The 24,417-nt window shown below is 41.4% G+C and overlaps 1 protein-coding gene and 1 pseudogene across 1 annotated transcript; one reads left to right on the top strand and one right to left on the bottom strand.

The window, feature by feature from the left end:
• LOC109472451 overlaps nucleotides 1-3,557 on the bottom strand; it is a 3,749-nt pseudogene extending 192 nt beyond the window's left edge.
• Nucleotides 3,558-5,398: 1,841 nt separating this feature from the next.
• Nucleotides 5,399-9,912, top strand: LOC109472447 (histamine N-methyltransferase-like). The gene is made up of 5 exons (XM_019772230.1): nucleotides 5,399-5,483; nucleotides 6,599-6,784; nucleotides 7,522-7,622; nucleotides 8,751-8,964; nucleotides 9,548-9,912. Exons 1-5 carry the CDS (start codon nucleotides 5,399-5,401, stop codon nucleotides 9,904-9,906), a joined length of 945 nt encoding a protein of 314 aa, XP_019627789.1. The 3' UTR covers nucleotides 9,907-9,912.
• Nucleotides 9,913-24,417: the final 14,505 nt, after the last annotated feature.

Genomic DNA, 24,417 nt, shown 5'->3' with positions numbered 1-24,417 from the left:
CCCCCAAGAACTCGCGAACGGTATGTCGTATGACCACCAAATTTTCAGAAAATGGTGGACTAATGGAAATTTATCATATCTACAATTTTTATGTCGTTATGACGTAATATGACGTCATTATGACGTCATTAATGTGATTTTACTGGCCAAAACCGTCTAAGGTTTTTCCCTAAAAACTAAATGGTATTCAACATAACTGTACCAAAAGTGTTTATGACAGAATATTAAGGTGCACTAAGTCTTATGTTGCCCATAGCAACACCGGTGACGTCATAAAATGACGTCATACATATTTAAGATATCCGCCATCTTGGATCATCATTCTTGAATTTTCAAAAATTGTTTTTTTTTCATGATAAAGCCTTAAATTCATTGTAAACATACTAAAGACCTTCATTTAAACCTTTTTTGGAAAAAGAGATGGAAGTATTGGTGAAATTTTAATGAAAATAACCTGTATATACCTGTTCTAATGATATGGTCCGCCATCTTGGATTTTGGCCAATGACGTCATTAAATTAGCATACATTATGCATATTTAATGATAAAATTTACATAAAATTTTATGGGATGTTATTGATGTTAGAAACCATGAGTAACTTGACATAAAACCCATAAAATTCTATTGTTGAAACAAAAAGTACTAAATTTAGCAAAAAATGCCTGTCAGAAACCCGTTGCCATGGCAACAAAAAAAATTACTATCTTATTCCAATGTTGAGGAATTGTTGCCAACAATATTCTAGGAAAAGTCACCAAGTTTGGCCGTTCTACGGCTAGCCGTTCAGACGCTAGGTGAAATCAAAGTTGCCGCGGGCACTTTTAGCCCCCCCCCCGGTCTAGGTAGGGTTAACTTTCTAAGTTCAACTCTACCTGAAAAGAAGCTTGATTAGAAATTATTGTTTATAGGTTACACATTTACAGCTTTTGGTTGCATAACTTTGGAAATTATTCAGGAAATTTGACTATTTTTCATGGAGCCAAAGGGCCCTGGTAGAGACTATCGAAAAGCGCCGCCTACCGGCACATGGAGGATAGCAGTTGGCGCAGCCGCTGTGGTCTGTACGGCAAACTGCGCATGTCGTCCAGTAGTAGCATGGCATCGTGCTGCAGCCTTCTAGCTGCTCTGAAAAAGATTATTAACAAGACTGGCAATGAAAACATACATTGCCATGGCGACGGTGGTTGCTGTAATGGTTATTGTTTTCATGGCACTGCCATCATTTCAAGATTTTGAGGAAGACTTGGTACCTGATAAGTCTAGACAGATACAGTGCACTCTTCTCCTGAGTGTATAGTGAACGAGCCCCGGGCTCACAGAAAGTAGGGCCATCTTAGGCAGAGAGGTGTTCCCCAGGGTTTCCAGGAATGTGGGCATATATGTGGGTCAGAGACATGCCTGTGGACATTCCATTCCTGTGGACAAAATGCCTGTACCATTCCTAGAATTCTTGCAAACTGCACACAATACTGTACCATTAGGCTCCTCCCTGAGACGTCACTAAAAATATCAACAAACCCAACTTTAAGTTTAAATCTTCACCACACATAGGTGTAAAGTGTATTGGGCGGCTTCTTTCTCTATAACATTTGGGCCACATATTTACAGCACGTTGAGTAATCACTACAGCTGGGGGCTTGTCCACTGGTAGTGGTGTGTGTTTAACTCCCGTACTCTTTTCCAAATACTGAGTGCTAAGCAGATGAGCAAAAGATAGTATCAAATTGGGCAGGCACTATCCATTTGTCAGTGCCAAATACGGCACCCAAAGGCCATGGAAAACAAAAACATAAAAACTCCAATATTAGTGTTAAGTAGCCCATAGCGACAAAAAAGGGCCATGTGTAAAAAGGAAACGATCCCCCCCCCCCTCCATCAACCTCTGCTTGTAGACTACCCATACTCACGGTAGCAGGCGCAAGGATCCCCTACACAGCCGTTCCCGTCTGCCGCCACCCCGAACGCTCACGGGGCCTGGCCGTACGTATGCGGAGAGTCAGGCACCAAGTCACAGGCATGGGGAGGGCAGGCCGGCTGGTCTGGGGAGTCAGAGAGAGAAAACAGTTATCGAGGTACTACTGTAAACTCTCAGAGGCGTGGGGAGGCAGCAGGGCTGGTCTGGGGTGAGAGAGGGGGAGAACACAGTTATCCAGTTACTGCTGTAAACTCTCACAGGCGTGGGGAGGCAGCAGGGCTGGTCTGGGGAGTCAGAGAGAGAACACAGTTATCCAGTTACTACTGTAATCTCTCACAGGCGTGGGGAGGCAGCAGGGCTGGTCTGGGGTGAGAGAGGGGGAGAACACAGTTATCCAGTTATTGCTGTAGACTCTCACAGGCGTGGGGAGGCAGCAGGGCTGGTCTGGGGAGTCAGAGAGAGAACACAGTTATCCAGTTACTACTGTAAACTCTCACTGGCGTGGGGAGGCAGCAGGGCTGGTCTGGGGAGAGAGAGGGGGAGAACACAGTTATCCAATTACCACTGTAAACTCTCACAGCCGTGGGGAGGCAGCAGGGCTGGTCTGGGGAGAGAGAGGGGGAGAACACAGTTATCCAGTTACTGCTGTAAACTCTCACAGGCGTGGGGAGGCAGCAGGGCGGGTCTGGGGAGAGAGAGTGGGAGAACACAGTTATCCAGTTACTGCTGTAAACTCTCAGAAGCGTGGGGAGGCAGCAGGGCTGGTCTGGGGAGAGAGAGTGGGAGAACACAGTTATCCAATTACTACTGTAAACTCTCACAGGCGTGGGGAGGCAGCAGGGCTGGTTTGGGCAGTCAGAGAGAGAACACAGTTATCCAGTTACTACTGTAAACTCTCACAGGCGTGGGGAGGCAGCAGGGCTGGTCTGGGGAGTCAGAGAGAGAACACAGTTATCCAGTTACTACTGTAAACTAATCTACTCTACTCTATCGTGTTCTATTCTATCGTGTTCTATTCCATCTCATTCTATTCTGTGAATTCTATTCTGCTCTGTATTTTTCCCACCGTGCCTCTTACGCTGCAGTTTACCTGCACGTCGGCAGAGGTCGCAGCCGTTCTCGTCCTTGGCGAACCCGTCGGGACAGGTCAGAGTGCAAACTGACGTAAACCAGGCCTCGCCAAAGGTGCAGACCCGCGGGTCTAGGTGCAAACAAACGGGAAAAGATTAGTCATGTTATCATATTTAAACAATGTTGACCAATTAGGAACCCTATTTGGTGTCGAGTATCAGGTCATAACACACCGAGCATTTGTTAACCACAAGGTTTGACTGTACTAGTATTTTGTCTAAATTTTGATCGCAAAGGCATATATGGGAAGGATATTTGCTATTTGTTCAAATAGCTACGTATATATATGTATATACATATAACAACAAATGTGATTTAACATAAATAGATTTTACATAATTAGACCACAATCGACCAAAACCAACATACCTGCAAAGACTGGCTAAAATGTTGGCATTCAGATTTAGCGGTCGAGAATGTTGAATTTTTTTTTTTTTTACTTTGCAGATCACGAGGTGACGCCAAACTCAGCAAAGGAAGAGCCAGGAAATTGAAAATAGTTATCCCCATTTTCTTGTCTTTTTATCACCGCTGCACTGGTTAGGATATTACCACAGCTAAACACGCTCTATGTGAAGCCGAACATCTGTGGGTCAAAGGTTACCCTACAGAGCTGAACGATACCTGGCTGAACTGATCTACTATCTACTATAAACACAATGCAAGCCAAATAAAACATCCACAGAAAAACCATCAGCACTACAGAACTATAAGTCTTACCGACATAAATGGAACAACAAGATGCACACCAACATACCAGAGACCCTTCGCTTTATTATAACAGAAAAGCAGCTGAATCGAGACGCGCTAATTTCACTCACATACCTCTGCGAACTCGGCTGGCCTTGAAATATGAACAAAACAGAACTTTGTGACCTTTGACCTGATCTCACAATGTGGCACCTGATACACACATAAGTCGTGGTATTGGCAACCCCAGCTTTGAACTGATCAGTTCATGTAGCGCTAACAAGATTGCCTGGCAGACTATTCCTCTCTATTACTGTCCGTGGAAAGTAGCTACCTCCGTCTGTAAGTGTCTGTTTTGCAGGAAAATGTGTGAAAGCGTACTAGGTGATGTCCTCTTGTTTTGTTATTTTTTGTGAGGATAGTGTGTATTGGTATAGAAGCCACTCAGTCCCTTTGACTGGCTTCTGAGAGCAGAGATCGGCAGTACATGTATCTATAACTGACATTCTTCTCCTAAAGGACCACCAGAAAACGTGTTAAACCTTATGATCAGAAATGTCTGTCTCTGTCAGTCAGTCTAAAAAGACTAGAAGAAACTGCGCCAAACAAACAGGATGGCTCATTCCTAGTAACATTATAGCGGCCAGTAATAGCACCTCCAAATAAGGCAGATCCTTTCAAATTTGACCAATACTGGGCCACCATCACCATCTAGGCGTAGGGCAGAGGCGTGTGTTGCACTGAGCTTGTGATCAGCCTGGGGATAAGCCGATAAGTGAACTTTGGCAGAGACAGCAGCCTTGGGTAAGAATACTTCTGATGTTCTGACACTTCCAAACAGCAGTAAAAAGCCTTCACATATAATTTCCAAGCAGATTCGGTGGGGCAATGGGACTTTTTGTTGGCCGCCTGTATCCAACGCTCGGCCCACGAATCTGCTGCAGAAGCCTTTCAAATCTAATCACTCTGGCACATTTCGGCCGATTTGAAGGTAGGTGTTAAGTTTTTGTCAGGAGTTTTAGGGAATCTTTATTAAGTTTTGACAAACATACAAGACGAACAGTTAAAACACCTAGGTCAATCCCTTAATATGAGCTAAGAAACTCACGCAAGGTACGTATGCGTGCGTCAGGCTATCTGGACTTCGAAACTGCAGTTTAAAAGGGATTTATTAGGTCTCAATAATCAATATAATAAAACGTATTCATTAATATATTGCACTATTTGACTATTGCACTTCTTTGTGGAGCAAGCTACTTACAGAATGAGAATAGTCCCATAGGTTTATCCCAACCGACAGTATTTCTTGTACAGTAAATGACGAGGTACATATTGCACATTTGCCCAGTCTGGTTTTCAGATGTCGCACTTCCCTGTCCTTGTGGCTAACAACACATAGTGATTTTAACTTCGAGGTGTTTTCCCCACTTACCACACCCTACTTCCTATTTCAATCGTTACAAGAGTAGCTTCGTAGCCACTATGACTGTTAATATCATTCAACAAGTCTTCGTACTTTGCCCTTTTCTGTCTTCTCCATCGCGGGCATTTTGTTCAAGAGGTACAGTGAGTTCTACAAGAGTCTGTTTTTGTTTGACAGGGTCTTGTATAGTTATGTCCGGAATAAGTGACGTGGGAAGAATGTCCGCTGGAATGATGATATGTGTACCCCCTTCAACTGTATCCGAGCTCACGTCACTCCTGATGGTGACCTGTTGGCCAGATTCAGAGTACCACTGCTGGAGGGTAATACCCGCACACTGTGGGTGTTCCTGACTGGCAGTCGGAGCATAACTCATCAATAAACACAAATGATCCCTCTCCCTTCTACAGCATATACGTTTAACTTATCTATGATATCTCTAAAAATATTTGTTATCATGCGAAGGAAACCGATATCATATTACGCTATGATGCTATACTTTGTGATGATATCAAGTCATTGAATGTAAGAAGCGCAGCGCGGCTGGCTGACTGCAATGTTTGGGATGCGTGTTAATCCCAGTGCAGTAAAAGTTTTACCAAGCGATGTTTAAACGGTTACCAGGGAGGGAAAGCGACGCCGATTTTAAAAGGATAGCCCCGCCCTGGTGCGTTCTGCAGCAGATTTGTGGAGCGCCTAAACGTTAGATACTGTCGGCCAATGGGTACAGGGGCCAACACAAAGTCCCCTTGCCCCACCGAATCTGCTTGGAGATTATTCACATACAGAACTACTGCAGCATGAAACTCTTTACCACATGGGTCACAAACAGTGTCATCACTTGAGATGTTCGAACAATCCATGAGGGACATAAATAACGCGGGGGCACAACCCGTTGTACGTGCAACTGCGTGCTGTCTACGTGCAAAAACGTGGGAAAATTTTTTGGGATCAGTTAGTACCACCTTCTTTCTGAATCCTGCGTCATTTGAGAGCACGCAGACACGTCGTAGCACTTTAAGTGCATGTAAAACTGTTTCTGCGTTCGGGCTGCGAATTCACCTCCCGTACCAACCAGTACGGGCGACGCACGTGCGCTGTACGTACTGGTATAAACGTAACGGACGTGGCCTTCATAAAATACGGGTTGTGACCCTTGTTTGAGTAAACTAAAAACACAAAGTTACACCTTTGTTTCTTTTAAATAACTAGATGTAATGTAACTTTATGTAGTTCTATGATGATGTATTGTTGTACCCCAGTCTCTCCTGAAAAAAAAAAACTGTTACCCACAGATGGGCAATGAATCAATCAATTAATAAATATCTAAATAAATAAAGAGACGTATATTTTTATTAGATCAGGGAATCTAAGGTCCCTCCATATATGCTGGAATATCGGATAAAACAATGCTAATTTTCTTATTTTCCCTCTACAGCAATGGATAACTTCGGAGCGTTGTTAACATATTCTATGCCTCGGTACTTGTCAAGCTTTCGAGCCTTTCTTGACTCCTTTGACGTGAGCGGGCACGGGGATCTATCGTACGGAGCCATGGTTCCAGACTCTATCCTGTGTGAGTCGGGCGAAGATGTGCGTGTGCTAAGGATAGGGAGTGGATCAGGTGAGGCAGCAAGCAAGCCGCAAGATTCTTAACAACTATGAAAGGGGTGATATAGACGTGTAACCGAAATGAAAAGAAACTTACAGTGGATGTCACTGGAAGATAGGCAAAAAATGTCCAGTCTATTATGCATGATGTACAAAATGACAAATAAACTGGTGGACGTACCAACCACTAATTTTGATACCAGCCCAGAAAAGAGCAAGAAATAGTAATGCCTTCAAAGATCAGAGTTATAATCGAGGTGTTCAAAAACTCGTATTTTCCAAGAACCATTGTACACTGGAACTCGTTGCCACCAAGCACAGTTGTGTCATTATCACTAGAAAGCTTTAAACAACTCCTGCAATTTAATGTGTAAAGACTAGGTGTAACAAGTCGTTCGGTGTGATATCCAGCTGCCGCCGCGCCGCGTGCCTGCGAAGCTGGTCTGTTACGCCGAAGGGCGGTTATACCGATACAGACATGTTTAGAATGAGACCAGTGTCAATTGATTACTGCAGATATTCATCATTATTTTGATGTACTGTAGTATTTCACGACAAACAATGATAAGAAACACAATTTTGACCAAACGTATTTTTTATTAATCTCTAAGCAGATTCGGTGGGACGGTTTATTTAATTGGCCGCCTGTATTTATCCTCGGCGTGGGGTGGACGATGGATACAGGCGGCCAACATAGAGCCCCCTTGCCCATAGATTTTGGTTGGGGATTATAGCTTTATGCCTTTGTAGGAGAGATTGACAGCGTCATGTTAAAGAAGCTCCTACAGCGCCACAGCAGTGTGTACATCAGGGTCGTGGAGCCGTCGGAAGAAATGATCGGGCGATATAAGGTGGGAATCGTACTTTGTTCAAAAACTCATTCTTTCCTAGAACTATCGCAGAGTGAAACTCGCTGTCACCAAGTACAGTACTAGGGGCATTAGCATTAGATAGCTTTAAACAATGTTTAGTTCGTTGTTAATAAGTTCCCGTATGTTGTAGCTATGTATATATGAAGTTGTTTATTGCAAATTCCTGCCCGAGGGCTAATTGCATACAGACATTGACAAGAAAATGTGGTAATACATGTATAAGACTATTTGCTGACAGGAACTTCTACGTGTACGATATACTTATCGAACCTACTATCTCTACTTAAATCTAATAACGTTGGTATACATACAGGATAAAAAAGTAAATATGCAATATGTGAACAGGTAATAGGAACAATGTAACTGCTATTCTAATCTATTCTATCTTATTCAACTATTCTTGTCATGCTATTAGGGGGTTTGACTTCTTCTCAGGAGGCAGTGGGAGATGAATTGTCCGACTCTTTGAAAAATAAATGGGTTGGTGGACTTTAGCAATAATATAGTATTTTGTTGTTGGTTGAGATATGAAAAACTTGGGGAAATATTGGCGACATCTTTGAATAACTTCTTTCTTTCAAAATCGTAATGAGGACACTGACAGATAAAATGTATTTCATCTTCCACTGCTCCCTCTTTACAGTATTTACAGAATCTTTCGTTTACAGGCAGTTTCTTATATCTTCCTCTCTCTATCTCTAATGTGTGAGCGCTTAGTCTCATTTTACATAGAGATGATCTTAGCTCAAAATCAGGGTGATGCAGATAGGTTTCCATATTGTAGTCAGATTTTAGTTTTCTATACAATCTTAATTTGCCGCTATTGATATATATATATCCAGTTAGACTTACGTTTATCAGCTTTGCTGCCTGTAAGTCTGTGTAATGTGTTGTTTGCTTTTGAAATAAATAAGTTGTGTAACAAGTCTTTAGATGTAATGTAGCCAGCTGCCGCCGCACCGCGTGCCTGCGAAACTGGTGTGTTACTTCGAAGGGCGGTTACCGTCTATACCAATACAGATGAGGTGTACAGATACATTTTCCATAGTTTCTCTGGCATACAAATTCGTTGACAAGGGTCATACCATGTGTCGGTATATTGCATAGTCGCTGGTACGTGAAGACACCGGCCTCGGCGCAGTGAAGTTTGACTGGCGCCAGCAGACAGCAGACGAGTACTTCACGACAAAGGAAGAGACAAAGTTTCACCTGATCCACGCCGTCCACGTTCTATACTATGTGAAAGACCTTCACGCCACCTTGCGGAACATGTGGGAAGAGCTAGCAGACGGTGGTTACATGTTGATCGCAATGGAGTCAGGTAATCCGTAAACCAGTGGTTTGTTTGCACTCTCAATTTATTTACCAAAAACTTCGAACTTTAAACTTATTCTAAATGAAATTTCATAACTTTTTAAAGGCTCTTATGAAGCTCGTGCTTTTATTATCTGACCTACCATCTCCTTGTTATCTTAAAATGCCCGGAGATGACAATCCATTTGCTGTGAAAGTTCACCCTTACTTCTATCGGGCACCTGAACTTTGTAGGAGCATACTAAATTTTGTATATCTTTTTTTTTTCATTCAAAGAAACAATAATACAATTTACAAAGGAAATGACGAAGACAAAGTGGCGGCCTACTCAAGTTGTGCAGAGCTTATATTGTAGCCAACACTTGTACATTGAAAATGACATGTTTGACAAGTCACTAAACAATACACACAAAAGCAATATCTTTGATGAACATGAATCCGATTTGCAGATGATGTTATGAGAGCTAAGAAAACTACCACGTAGAATTAAAATTCACTTGTAAAACGTTGTCGGATAGAGTGTTGCACAAAGTTGAATGAATGTCCCAGAATCGTGTGTATATTTGTAATATATGCTTACATATTCACAGATAGAAGTGACTGGGGGAAGATGGTGTACAGGCTGAGGGAAATATTCGGCCTAGGTGGAAGTTCATCAGCTTTATTCAGTTCACCCACAGAAATCAAACAGTGGTTTGATGAAATGAAGATCGGTTACGTCACTTCGGAGGATGAGGTCAATATGAACGTCACGGCGTGTTTTAAGGAGGAGTCAGAGCCAGGAAAGTTGCTTCTCGACTTCCTGGTTCACACGCCCCACGTGTCCTCTGAGACAGATTTGCGGGCAGCAGCCCTGGAGTATATTCTTCAGAACTCGTCGATGGTTGAAGATAAGATTGTCCTTAAGTCAGTTAATGAAGTCATGGTGGCCTTCAAAACTTGTGAGTAACAAAAGAAAAGAGATGTTGATCCTAATGTAGGTAAATTGTTTCGCTTGACATAACGTTAAATCTCAATTTTATATGATACATGTGGTTGTTTAAAGCTAAAACTTTGCATCCAACACCAAGAAGTTTTCTCACCTAGAGCTTTCAACCAGTCATTCTAGTCTCCCTCAGCAGACTGACCCAGTGCGGCTTGCCATGTAGTTACATCTGAGAAAATGTACCGAATTTGGGTAATGACGGAACAATTGCCACTTATACATGGCATTGTCATAATTTCAGCTGTCCTCCACACCTGCAAAGTCTGCTACCTCGAGCGCGAGCGTCCGCCACAGAATCCCGGTATCCCTTACGGAATAGTGAACACTTATCCATACCCGTTTGTAGAACCACCAGGTCCCAGAGAACATTTGTAATCAGAGCTATAACTATCTGGAATACTCTCCCTAGCGAAACTCGAACAACCCGCTCCATCAGCTCCTTTAAAAAGAAACTATGGACAATACTTGAGAAATACTTGACGACAACTACTTAGTAAATAGTTCAATAGAATAATATTGTATTGACAATGTAAATATAGTGCACAACATCTGTTATGTAATAGTATATTAACCTGACATATAAATGTAATTGTAGTAAACGCACGACGACCAGGCCGGATATTCTAGCTTGTTAACGTTTGGCCACAACATCTGTTATGTAGTAGTACCGTTAGTATGTCTATCTGAATTGTAACTGGCACTGTTAACTGTTAACTGTTCCGAATTGTTTATGTTCTTGTTGTGAGGGCTAGCCCTTTATAATAGCCTCCGGCTAGTTGGGCAGTCCTGGCTGCATACATATGTGTTATCAGCCTAATAAATCAAATCAAATCAAATCAAAAAGAATGTTTTTGCTATCATTATGTCGAGTCTGTCCCTTTTAAAGTGTTGATTTGTTTGTGTCGAATCCTTCAGCGGCCTCAAAAATACACACTATGGTGCCTTGGGTCTCAGTTTGACACCTTCAACACACTACCTAAGGTGGCATGAACAGTGAGATAGTTATTTGTCCGCCATGACAGTCCGACCAAAACAACACACCGTCTGACTTTTCTACTTTCTTTAAGCTGAAATAGTCCAACCTGTGCCCCTCTTTCCTCTATATTTAAGCATGTGAGAATTTTACATTTCTGTCCTTACTAAATGTAGTGCGGGTAGTTCAGTATTTACAAACATTCACGGACATACACACAACATCCTTTGTACGTACTGAGTTTAACACTTGTCGTCATGCACTGGTACCCTGTCCTGATCCAGCAGGAATGTGGATAGACAACCCGCGTACTGCCTGGCAAGTGGCGTTCAAAACTGGTTACTAGTTGAGGTCGACCACAAGAAGGGTTTGCAGGTGAAAATTCTGTCGTCTGAAGGCTATGTCATTCCTATGACACAGGTGAAAATTCTGTCGTCTGAAGGTTATGTCATTCCTATGACACAGGTGAAAATTCTGTCGTCTGAAGGCTGTGTCATTCCTATGACACAGGTGAAAATTCTGTCGTCTGAAGGCTGTGTCATTCTTATGACACAGGTGAAAACTCTGTCGTCTGAAGGTTATGTCATTCCTATGACACAGGTAAAATATCTGCTATCTGAAGGCTATGTCATTCCTATATATGACACAGGTGAAAATTCTGTCGTCTGAAGGCTGTGTAATTCCTATGACACAGGTAAAATATCTGCCGTCTGAAGGCTATGTCATTCCTATGACACATGTAAAATATTTGCCGTTTGAAGGCTATGTCATTCCTATGACACAGGTAAAATATCTGCCGTCTGAAGGCTATGTCATTCCTATGACACAGGTAAAATATTTGCCGTCTGAAGGTTATGTCATTCCTATGACACAGGTAAAATATCTGTCGTCTGAAGGCTATGTCATTCCTATGACACAGGTGAAAATTCTGTCGTCTGAAGGCTGTGTCATTCCTATGACACAGGTGAAAATTCTGTCGTCTGAAGGCTATGTCATTCCTATGACACAGGTGAGAATTCTGTCGTCTGAAGGCTATGTCATTCCTATGACACAGGTAAAATATCTGCCGTCTGAAGGCTATGTCATTCCTATGACACAGGTGAAAATTCTGTCGTCTGAAGGCTGTGTCATTCCTATGACACAGGTGAAAATTCTGTCGTCTGAAGGTTATGTCATTCCTATGACACAGGTGAAAATTCTGTCGTCTGAAGGCTATGTCATTCCTATGACACAGGTGAAAATTCTGTCGTCTGAAGGCTATGTCATTCCTATGACACAGGTGAAAATTCTGTCGTCTGAAGGCTATGTCATTCCTATGACACAGGTGAAAATATCTGTCGTCTGAAGGCTATGTCATTCCTATGACACAGGTAAAATATCTGCCGTCTGAAGGCTGTGTCATTCCTATGACACAGGTGAAAATTCTGTCGTCTGAAGGCTGTGCCATTCCTATGACACAGGTGAAAATATCTGTCGTCTGAAGGTTATGTCATTCCTATGACACAAGTGAAAATTCTGTCGTCTGAAGGCTGTGTCATTCCTATGACACAGGTGAAAATACCTGTCGTCTGAAGGCTATGTCATTCCTATGACACAGGTGAAAATTCTGTCGTCTGAAGGCTATGTCATTCCTATGACACAGGTAAAATATCTGCCGTCTGAAGGCTATGTCACTCCTATGACACAGGTGAAAATTCTGTCGTCTGTAGGCTCTGTCATTCCTATGACACAGGTAAAATATCTGTCGTCTGAAGGTTATGTTATTCCTATGACACTGGTGGAAATTCTGCTGTTGAGGGCTATATCATTTCAATGGCTCAGGTGACATATCTGCCATGTTAAGGCTATGTCATTCCTATGACACAGGTGAGAATTCTCTTGTTCAGGGCTATGTCATTCCAGTGACACAGATGAAAAATATGCCGTCTTTATTTGTCAAGCAATTTTTACATGTACGTAGACATTCTAGCATTGTTCCATTTAAAAATATATGTAGTCCAAAGTTACAATTATCCCATAACTGAAATTGTCGTTAACGAAAATGAACTATCCCTAACATACGCACGCACAGCAAAACAGATTGTCTGTAAGACAAGTATGTTTCATTAGAAATATGAATGTCATGTTCCGATCAGAATGGTTAGGGTGAACAGGGTGTAACGTGTTCGAAGGAACAATTAGTATGGTTAAACTGAGTGATCCCGATAGAGCAACTATTACGGGTAAGGCCTACATGTTATCTTGCAATAAAAAAAATAAAATGTATAGAAATACTACACTGTGTACCCGACCTCGGGTCATGAATCGCCCGACCGCCGTATGTGGCCGTTACACTTTTTGTGCAACGGGAGCCGTTCGAGTTATTCTATGAAACATTTGGAAGCATGTGTAATAACAAAAGAGACTCCGGGCCGTAGCGTCAGTTATAACACTGGCCAGAACATCCGTATGTTTATGTCGTTGTGACGTAATATGACGTCATTATGACGTCATAAATGTGATTTTATTGGCCAAAACCGTCTAGATAGGTTGAAAACTAAACAGTATACGACATAACTTTACCAAAAGTGTTTATGACAGAATATTAAGATGCACTTAGTCTTATGTTGCCCATAGCAACACCGGTGACGTCATAAAATGACGTCATGCATATATTACCTATCCGCCATCTTGGATCATCAATCTTGAATTTTGAAAAATAGTTTTTTTTCAGGATAAAGCCTAAAATACATTGTAAACAGACTAAAGACGTTTATATGAACCTTTTTTTGTAAAAATAAATGGAAGTATTGATGAGATTTTAAGGAAAATAAGCTGTATTTACCTGATCTAATGTTATTAGTCTTAAAACAAATGTTCTTAGTCTTAAGCAATTATAAAACAGTCTCTAAAACTACAATGATAAAAGGTAGTTTTCTGTCTGCATATGTCCATGTTTCAACATATGCATAAATGAACAGGACTAAGATGTTCCCAATTCTCCTGTCTTAGAAAAGATGGCCATCAAACGTCTAGAGGCCTGATCAGAAAGAGAGCTGCTAGAAGCGCGTTATGGACAGACCAGTAATTGTATATCTTTGATATTTTGTACAATACTTTGCCCTGCTTTTTCTCAAATTTAGATTCTCTATACTTTACACAGAATGATATGACGCTCGCTAACTATTCTTGGTTGGATAATGAAAACTAAGACCAATAACAGTTACCAAGCCTTACGGAATGTTAAATCCAAAATCTGAACTTGTATACAGTTATTGTTTATATTGTTATATATAATACACGCAATGAGCAGCTGACATGCTAATTTTTTTTGCTCAAGTTAAGTTTTCTGAAAGTTTAAGACCTCGCCAAAAACTTCGGCTAATTTAAGGTCAATCAAGATCGTCTTTTGAAGATCTCAAAAGCTGATTCCTGTCGGTATCGGCTGTCCAACAATCTTATCCCTGTTGAACTACGTACTTATTTATGGTGTTTCTACATTTTCGTATAAACGTTTAAGTGACGAGTGTTGAAATGCAAAGCAGTATGCCCAGCGCCTTAAGATAAATTTCCCCCATCCATGGATTCAGTGATGGCCTAAGCCTGGCACTTCTCTGTCTGATCATGTTGGATTTCGTACAAAGAATTTAGCTGCGAGGTAACAGCCCCTGTTTCATATGATGGATTTCCAGCATCTAAGGGTTCATCGATGGCCTGAGACTGATGCTGCCCTGTCAAATCATGTTGGTTCACTTCTTCATTATTCTGTTCATCACGACCACTAGTTACGGAAGCTAAGTCATTACAGTGGTGTTTAGGTTACAATTAATTTCAGTGACAGCCTGAGACTGGCCATGACAACTGTTAATTATTGGGTCATTTGGTGGTGTTCGCTCACTTGCGTACAAATTATTTGGCTTTAAGGCAGCTAACATTTCACCATCTGACAGATTACCAACTTTTAGAGACTGTAAGTTAGCCTGAGACTGAACCTGTCCTGTCCGATCATGACCACTGTTAGATGCTGTGTTCTGTGCATACATAGTATTTGACTTTAAGGTAGCGAGCACTTCATCATGTGATAGATTACCAACATTTAAAGGTTGAGTGTTAGTCTGAGACTGCCCCTGTCCTGTCTGATTGCCACCAACAGCCAGGCCTACAGGGGGTGGCTTGGTTCTTCTTTTGTACCGCACTGCAAGACTGATGGTGACAATTATGACGATGCAAGCTACTGAACCAAAAACAGAGCGAATGAGAACAGGCAGGGGGAGGTGACGGAAAGTAGATTTATGGGAATTGCTGCTTTCTGGGTTCTGTTCCGGAGTGGTTGTAAGGGGAGAAGTAAGCGTGACTATGGTTTTGTTTGGTTTCGCTACAGGATGCACTGTTGAGCCAGCATTTTGTTTGAAGTGCCGATGATAGTGAGAGGTAATTGTCATGTTGTAACTGTTATTAGCACTTTCTGATTGGCTAACATGGGGCTTTGTGACAGATGTGGAGCCTTTTAAATAGCCTGCTATTGGATTTGCAGTGCTTTCTGTGTTGCCAACTGAAGATGTTGGCCCTGCAGATGACGTGAATGGGTTTGGGATATGAAAAGTTACTGTTGGCATGCCTGGCTCTTCACATATCATTTCTTCAGGATTGACATGAGTAAGCTTCTTATACATGAAATGGACGGGTTTGTTACATATTATCTGGTTTTTGAATGAAGGAAATTTAGTTGCATTTACCCGGAAGGGAACCATTCTGCAGTCACAATGCCAGGGATTTCTGTCAAGTTTTATGGTGATAATAGATGGCAACAAGCCCTGAGCCGAAGGAGAAATAGCATTCAGTTTGTTATTGCTTAGGTCTAAATATTGTAGCCGTGATATATTTGCAAATGAACCAGGCTGAATTATATTAATCTGGTTGTTCTGCAGACACAACTTTTTCGCAGAGGTAGGTTTGCAAATGCACCTGCCTCAACCATTGTTAACCTATTGTCGCTCAGAGCCAACGTTTCGAGCCTGGGTAGATTTGCAAATGTACTAGCCTGAATTTTTGTTATCAGGCCCACATTCAGCCACAAAGCTTTTAGCTGGGGTAAATTTACAAATGTACCAGCCTGCATCGTTGTTATCTGGTTCCAGCGGAGGTCCAAATCTTCGAGCCGGACTAGATTTGCAAACGTACCTGCCCGAAGCTTTGTTATCGAGTTTTTGAATATGGACAATCTTTGGAGTCGAAATAGATTTTCAAATGCACCAGGGTCAATCATTATAATGCTCTGGCTGTTGTCCAGCTGCAAATTTTCGAGCTGGGGGAGATTTTGAAGTGCGCCAGACTGAATTCCTGTTAACTTGAGGTTGCTCAGCTTTAAAACTTTGAGCTGAGGTAGTTTCGCAAATGCGCCAGACTGAAATCCTGCTGTTGGGTTCAGTTGCAGCCACAATTCTTTGAGCTTTGGGATATTTGCGAATGTACCAGTCTGAATCACTGTCATCTGGTTCCTATGCAAGTACAAGTATTCGAGCTTGGCTAGAGTTGTGAGTGTACCAATAGGTATGCTGGTTATTTTGTTTCTGCTTAAGTTTATCTTCTGTAGCATGGTTACATTTGTGAATGTTGCAGGGTTGATGTTACTTATTTGGTTGCCCTGTAAATACAGACATTTAAGTCTAGGTAGATTAGGGAAACAATCAACAATGCTAATACGATTATTTTTCAAACTCAACCACGTCAAATAGCTGTACCGTAACAGTTCAGTCCGGTTTACAACTGTAATAAGATTAGCTATCAAATCCAACCCAGTGGTTGTGGTTGAGAGGTTCTGTGGGATGGTAGTGAAGCCCCTGTTGGCGCAGTGGCAATCCCTCCATCGTCTACAGTGGTTACATAAACCCCCGTCACTGCCAACTGATGGCGTGTTGAGCTCCTCCAGGATGATGAGAAGAAAAATCAGCAAGTGTCGCAGCTTTTTTCCCATGGTTTCCTCCCACCTACACAAACAGGAATGTCCTCTGTAAAGTCACACCATCTTCTAGTCTTGAAATTAAAAGATGGTGATTACGAGGGTGGATCAAAAAGTTCTCGGCCTCACCAAGAAAACGTCATGGCAGAAAAAAAATTTCTTACACTATGTTTCAACATAGTTCCCTCTAACTGCAATTCAACTGGTGCAGTGATGTTCCAGGTTTGTTTTCCCCTTGTGTAATAAGGTTGCATCTGGAGCCCCAAAATGGGGCTCAACCGCACTAATGACGTCATCATTACCATCAAAACGTTGACCACGTAAGTGGAACTTCAGTTTAGGAAATAGGTATCGTAGAAGGGTGGGGAAAGACTTCAAAGTCAAATTCGTTTGTGTGGACAGGTGCATAGTCAGCACGCCAGCTCGGTGGTTTCCCCTCCTTTTCTCTTCGACTGTTGCCATCAACTGTCGCAATTCTGTTGAATAGCACCCCCCCATTGATGCTTTAACCCCTTCGCAGGTAGTCAATCATGATTACTCCCTTGCTGTCCCAGAAATCAGAGACAAAAACCCTGTCAACGGATGAAACTCGCTAAACTTCTTGGGGGGCCGGGAAAAATTCTTCATCCATTGTTTGCTCTGTTGTTTTGACTTGGGGTGAAAGTGGTGAACCCATGTCTCATCTTGGGTTAGAAATTTTTCAGGCAATTGCATGGATTGGACTGAATTCGTTCCTTGAAATATCCAGCCTGTTTAACTTCTGATGTACAGAAAACATTCTAGGCACCCACTTTGCAGACAGTTTGCTTATCCCCAGGATGTCTGACAAAATAGACAACTGAACCACAACACAGGTCAAAGACTGTGCTACATGTTGGACAGTCTCACATCTGTCATTCACTACCATGTGATGGATTGCCTCATCTGGATTGTCCATGGTGCTGATTTGTGGCATCCTGACATATGTTCATCTTTGGTGGTCTCCTTGCCGCGCTTGTAGCTAACAACCCACTTCTTTATAGTTGAATAAGAATGGGAGGCATCATCAAGTGTCTTGACCATGTGTTCATGGATTTCCTTAGGATACATCCCTTTTTATCGATACACTTGATCACAGCACACGCTTCTGTTGCGGCCATTTTGTGATTTTGCCCTCACCTGCCCCATTTTCACGGGGCGTCACGTGCTAATTAATGAATATAAAAATTTGTACTTTTGTCGGCAGTAATGTGAGACATCTTATTATACAGTTATACTAAGGAAAAAGAGTTTGACCTTTATTTTCTAGGTGAGGCCGAAAACTTTTTGATCCACCCTCGTAACTCCTGATACGATGGTGACGGTGGGGTCTTGTGGCGCAAAAGCAGAGCATTCGGCTCAGAACCAAGAGGTCCTGAGTTCGAATCCTGTCATGTCACCAACCTTGTGCCCTTGAGAAAGGCACTTTACACGACTTTCCTCACTTCGCTCAGGTGTTAATGAGGGTATGTATGTCAGAATGATCATTAATATGATCGTGGGCATTAAAAGAAAAACCAAACCAAACTTGCTTATGACACTAAACGACACCAAATGCTATATTTCTATATCTAATACATTCAATTCTAATGGTAGCAATTATAAGCAATGAGCATTACAAGGAAGGGGCTTTTTATATACATCCTACAGTATTCAGAACCATGCCTATATAGTTACAGGCCTAAATGGGTTAGGCAAGTTGATTTGATTATATAGATGACATCATTTGGGAACCCGAAAACTGACGCAAGCATGCAAATGAAAAATTTTAGCAAAAAAGAGTTGCCTTCATTATCAAAGTCTAGGCGATTATGGCAGTTGAACAAATTTTTTATTGGCATAATATACCCTTCATTTTCATTTCTTCACATTTTCTTCTTGTCCTTGATATGGATTGTGTCATTCTGCAACATAACTATCGTTTCCATTTTTTTTTTTCAATTTTCAGCATAAGAAGAAGAAACATGCCTTTCTTGTAAGTCTTGTAAGGCACTTTTTAGGTAGGGACTCCTGTAGAATTTCTCAGACCCCGGGTTTTGTTGTTCTTATATGGAGCGTCCTTCGGTAGCTGATCCGTAATGCCGTGTTAAAACCCAGCATGTGCCTCACATAATGTTAATTGTCTGAAGCTGGATATTTGAATACTTTTAATATTCATACTTACGACGAAAATTGTAATCTATGCTTAGAAAATTGTAATAGGTTCTATCTTTTAAACGGTTTAACTGTCTATTTCTTACATACCTTTACAAACATTTTTGGACTGTTTATTGTGTTTAGATAACATTTGGGAAAAGGGGCCTGTCGGTTAGTTTATGGGCTATATTTTTTCTTCAGGCGTGGACCCGCTGGGCACTTTGTTGAACGCGAAATGGCTCGGTTCTTGAAGTTTTCTTAAATGGTGGTTAAAATGTCGCCGGGTGGTAGTTAAATAGTAGTTAAAATGTTGCCGTAATACATCGTAGCCTTAATGTCACATAACACCGCGAGAAATTTACCATTTCACCATATGCTTAAAGAATTAAGCCATGACTACGGCATAACCAATTACCTTGGAAGAAACATACCTTTCAAACAAGTCAACTTTCTGGGTAGGAACTCGTGTAGACTGCCTCAGACACCGGTTACCGCTGTTTTTGTACGGAGTGTCCTTCGGTAGCTGGTCCGCAACGCCTTGTGACAAACAACCCAGCATATGCCTTAATTGTCTGAAGCTGGCTATTTATATGATATGAAAATTTATGATTATAACGAAACTTATAATCATGAATAAGGTATCGTAAAACACGTTTGTTTTAGTCATACATGAATATGAATGCTGTTTACTCATTTTGCTCACGATTTTCTAATTTTTTTTGCACTTTCCATCCAAGATGGTAACATTACTAGGAAAAATTGGGATCCACAGTAGAATTATAGTATTAAGATTTTCATCAGAAACCGCCATGCCTTAACCCTAAACAGTACACCTGGGGTCCGCGCGGACCCCAGCACTATATATTCTGTAATATCTTTTTTGTTTCTAAAGATTTTTTTCTGAAATTTTAGGTAATTGTCACCCACAAAGTTGTCTCTCAATACAGTGCAGATAACTCCGTTTCTACTATTTATAAAAAAATTATATCTGATTTTCTTCTGGGGTCCGCGCGGACCCCAGCCGGCTTTCGATCATAATGGATACACTGGCGTTCTTATAAATTACCTTATTTCCATTTTTATATGTTTTTATGCACTCATCGTACGTTTACCAAGTTTTCAGAGAATGGTGTAGTAATAGAATTAAATCTTAATAACTTTGGTGTAATTATTACGTCATATGACGTCAGAGCTAATAATATAGTCCGCCATATTGGATTTTGACCAATGACGTCATCAAATAATCATATTCTATGCATATTAAATGATTTAACTTATATTCAATTATGTAACATGTTATTAATGTTGAAGAGAAAAAGAAGCTCAATTTTATTTTTTTAATTTTATTTTTTTTAAACTCAGAAAATTTTTTTATGTTTAAACCAAAATTACTTCTATTTTAAAAAAAAACTGCCTGCTAGAAACCCGTTGCCATGGCAACACAAAAAAACATAAACCTACTAGTATTAAACTAATATGTACTTTTTTGCAGAGACATTTTAGGAAAGGTCTCCAAATTTGATACTTCTAGCGCAAGCCGTTTAGCCGCTATCTGAGATCAAAGTTGGGCCTCAAAAGCCCCTTCAGTCTGAAATGGGTTTAAAAATCGGGTATTTCTTCTTTTCTTCACCAAAAAATAGAAAAATTTCAAAATGTATGATTTTTGTATGTAATGTGGACACAGAGGTTCCCACATCAGGTTGCAAAACAATTGAGCTGGTAGCATGTTGATAATTTCTAAAAATTAGCAAAAAAACTGTTTTGGGGTCCGCGCGGACCCCAGGTGTACAGATTAATCAGTCCGGGAAGGTGTTCTGTTGAGGGTTAAATCATGTCGCGAATGAATACAAATGTGACTCGTCAGTGGAGATTTATAGCAACAAACTAAGATACTTCTTAGTTGTATTTACATGTACACCTCAAAGAAGAAAGGTGGTCCAAAATATTATCTTCGAACACCAAAAAAAGGTGGTGGTAATTTTTCTTCATCAGATTACACTATGACCAAGTGGATAGAGTGTTCGCCTTGCATTCAATAAGTCGTGAGTTCGATTCAAGGCCGAGTCTGTTTTCTCTGTTCGCTGAGAAAAAGTTTGGAAGTAGTGATTACACAACTGTGTGAGTTGCTGTAGTGATTGCACGACTGCGTGGCCCAAGGGCTATAGAAACGGAAATGGGCGCCGCCATATGCGACCATGCTAATAGTTGCGGGAGGGCTTTAACTTTTTAACTTACTAGTCTCATCCGATGGTGTGGGTTGATAATTTCTGCCGAACTCTGTTATATGTCTGGTTAGGGACTGTATGTTGGCATGGTTTCGCTAGGTGGTGCATATGCGCAGCTAAGATTGGAGGTTTGCAGCCATTTCTGACGTCTACCTGCAACTAACCTGTACCGATACATGTACAGTGTTTATCGTTGTATACATATGTGTGTATCTTTCTATTCGCTGCATTGACTTTTACCACATATTAAGTGTAAAGAACATAATAGCAATGATTCCTGAACAGTTTTTAGTATGTTACATACTTGTCAAAATTTGATGGTGCAGGTAAAATTTGTCCGGTGCAGGAAATTTTTAATGTTATCAACATATTGTGTTAGTTTGATAATAATAATAGTGGTTTATTTCATTCTGACCGTACGATACAGAGTAGCAGGGTCCCCGTAGGACCCTGAATTGATCTGCCGCATTACATAAGTGTTTAAATACGATTGACTTCAATATTACAAGCAAGTATTAAAACAGTTTTACTTAATTTGATTTGTCTTGCATGCCTATCTACATGCAATGCCTTATACAGAGATATTATTACTAAAGAAAATAACAATATGAATTGATTCACAAGCATGCTATTTTTTGGGGTCCTTGTTTTGGCATTTATTACATTGTACACAACTAAAACCAAGTAAGGTCATCGCCTTGGTACCATATGCTTTGTAACGGGGCTCTTTGCACTTGCTGGACCATTCATGAGGCTAAATAAATAGTAGAAAGTGGCCTGCAGGCAAATTGGACCCGCTCTGGCCGGCCACCTTCTCTGGCCAATTATATCCCCTTTTCAGGCCGATTTCTACTACTAGTAGTTATTCAGCCTGCAAAGGAAGTCTAAATCCGGGATCCCTTCCCTGCTGTTATCGCTCATAACGAAAGCTTTACCATCATTGGACACCAAGTACTAATACCTAACTACTTCCCCGGACCTATGCCACCGCAGATCAAAGTGTGGGAAATGTACATCAAGCTCTGTAACATCCGTGTTCGGAAAGCAGCGGGACCCGGTAACATCACTGGACGGCTGACGAAGGAGTTTGCCTGCGAACTGAGTACCCCACTTACCTGGATCCTTGACGCATCCTAGACAGTTGGGCGAGTTCCATGGGAATGGCGAGAAGCCACAGTGATCCCCCTAGCCAAAACAAAACCACCATTGGTAAACTTACCTCCCCCTGGCAAAGGTGTGCAAAAGTTTCGTCCCGAATAGATCCCGAACATTGACGCTAAGCAGTTAGGGGGACTACCTGGGCGGTCAATCACACACTGCTTAGTAGACATCATGCACCTGCTATACAAGAACTCCGACCGCACCGGCACGGTGAGTACCCTTGTCCTGACAGACTTCTCCAAAGCGTTCGACCGCGTCGATCACACCATTTCTGTAACACGTCTGTTAGACTTCGGGTGCAGACCAGCTCTCTTACCGTGGTTATGAGTCCGGAAGACGACAACAGGTACTGTACCAGAAAACACTCTCCCAATGGGAGGTCTTAACATGCGGTCTTCCCCAAGGAACTGTACTGGCGCCGATCGTATTACTTGCCACCATAAACAGTGCAGCGCAAAACTCTGTCTCGCATCATTGGAAGTTCGTCGACGATCTTTTTTTTTTTATTTCAACATGTAATCACCAGACATGATGACGACACACTCAAGTTTTATCAACTTATATTAATGCCGCCACCAACACAGGGGACAAATACATGACAGGACAATACTCATTTTCACCTGAGCGAAGTGAGGATCTGAACTTCATAGAGACAAAACAAATACAAGAGCATTCATCACTGCAGCGAGACCTCACCGATTCGGATCGTTGGACAAAAGAAACTCCACCCGAAAAAAATGTAGGGTGATGCACTTCTGTTTCACTAGAATTCCACCCACACTACCGTTCGTACAGATCGATGGTCATATACTACAGACCGTTCAAATCGCAAAACTGCTAGGAGTGTGGATACAGACAGACTTAAAATGGGACACAGTTAACCGTATGTCTACGCAAGGTAGCAAGCGTTATTAAAACTTAGTTTGCATAATTAATGAGAAAATCTTATAATTCCATAATGGTTTCTCAAACCGTCTACTTAAGGAAGTCGTTCCAGTCATAAGTGTATCTCTCTGTGAGCTGTTCAATTCTCACTCTCAACTGGACACTTTCCAACAGAATGGAAATAGTATAATATCTCGCCAGTTTACAGAAAAGAGAGACCGGGCGGATCCAAGAAACTAAAGGCCTATTGCCCTTCTGCAAACGGTGGGAAAGGTACTCGAGGGACTTGTGTACAACCTGTTATACAAGTACCTGACAGATAATTACTTAATGAACCATAAGCAGTCTAGCTTCAAGAAAGGCGACGGGACTGTTCTCCAACTGCTACGTCTGATAGACAACTGGTCTAAATCCATAGAAGATCCATACATCGCCTGTACCGCTGCAGTATTTTTGGATGTAACACGCGCCTTTGACATGACGGACTTATCTACAAACTCACCCGATATGGAATCCGCGGTTCGCTGCTTGGCTGGTTCACTGACTACCTGCCGGGGCGCCAACAAAGGGTGGTTATTAACAACAAGGTATGTGACCTGAGACGATAGTACTAGTTGTTTTCGTAATGCCAGTACCAAATTAGTAATTCTACAACGTTCTTATTACTCAAATAGAAAATTTTGTGTCCCCCGTCCGTGGCAAAACAAGGCAAAAAATCGAAAACAGATAAACTTAGGTCATTCCCCGCGACGCTTGCCAGTTAAAGGCTGTCTAATGGACTATACCACACTACTTTAAAAAGGGGGGGGGATCCTGTGTTGTGTATTTTGACTGTGAACTTACCCATGTTTTTTTTTTTTGTAGCGTTACTCTTTACATATCTGTTAATGTGATGTCTGAAACTTTCAGCAATCGTTTGATCATCTTGCGTTATATACATTGTATTTCCCGAGGGGTTGTAATATAAGATGCCTTACGTCAATGATGACTAGACATCCAAGTATTACGATACTCCAAAAAGCAGTTACTGAAGCAACTGGATATGATTTCGGAATATAAGATATCTTGTTTGTACATTTTACTGAACAGAAGGGTGCGCAAATCCTTTGGACACACGGAGTGATCACTTAAGCATCAGT

The sequence above is a fragment of the Branchiostoma belcheri genome, unplaced genomic scaffold (assembly GCF_001625305.1).
Source record: "Branchiostoma belcheri isolate BF01 breed outbred unplaced genomic scaffold, Haploidv18h27 scaffold276, whole genome shotgun sequence".
In the NCBI taxonomy this organism is placed as follows: Eukaryota; Metazoa; Chordata; class Leptocardii; order Amphioxiformes; family Branchiostomatidae; genus Branchiostoma; species Branchiostoma belcheri.
The sequence above is the reverse complement of the archived record's forward strand: the minus strand, read 5'-3'. Positions and strand labels throughout refer to the sequence as shown.

Bases quoted from the DNA above. Each gene is read 5' to 3' on its own strand.
- LOC109472447 (XM_019772230.1), top strand. From the start codon at position 5,399: ATGTGTACCCCCTTCAACTGTATCCGAGCTCACGTCACTCCTGATGGT. The intron at 5,484-6,598 runs GTAATACCCGCA...TTCCCTCTACAG, and splicing joins CAGAGTACCACTGCTGGAGG to CAATGGATAACTTCGGAGCG. The intron at 7,623-8,750 runs GTGGGAATCGTA...TATATTGCATAG, and splicing joins AAATGATCGGGCGATATAAG to TCGCTGGTACGTGAAGACAC.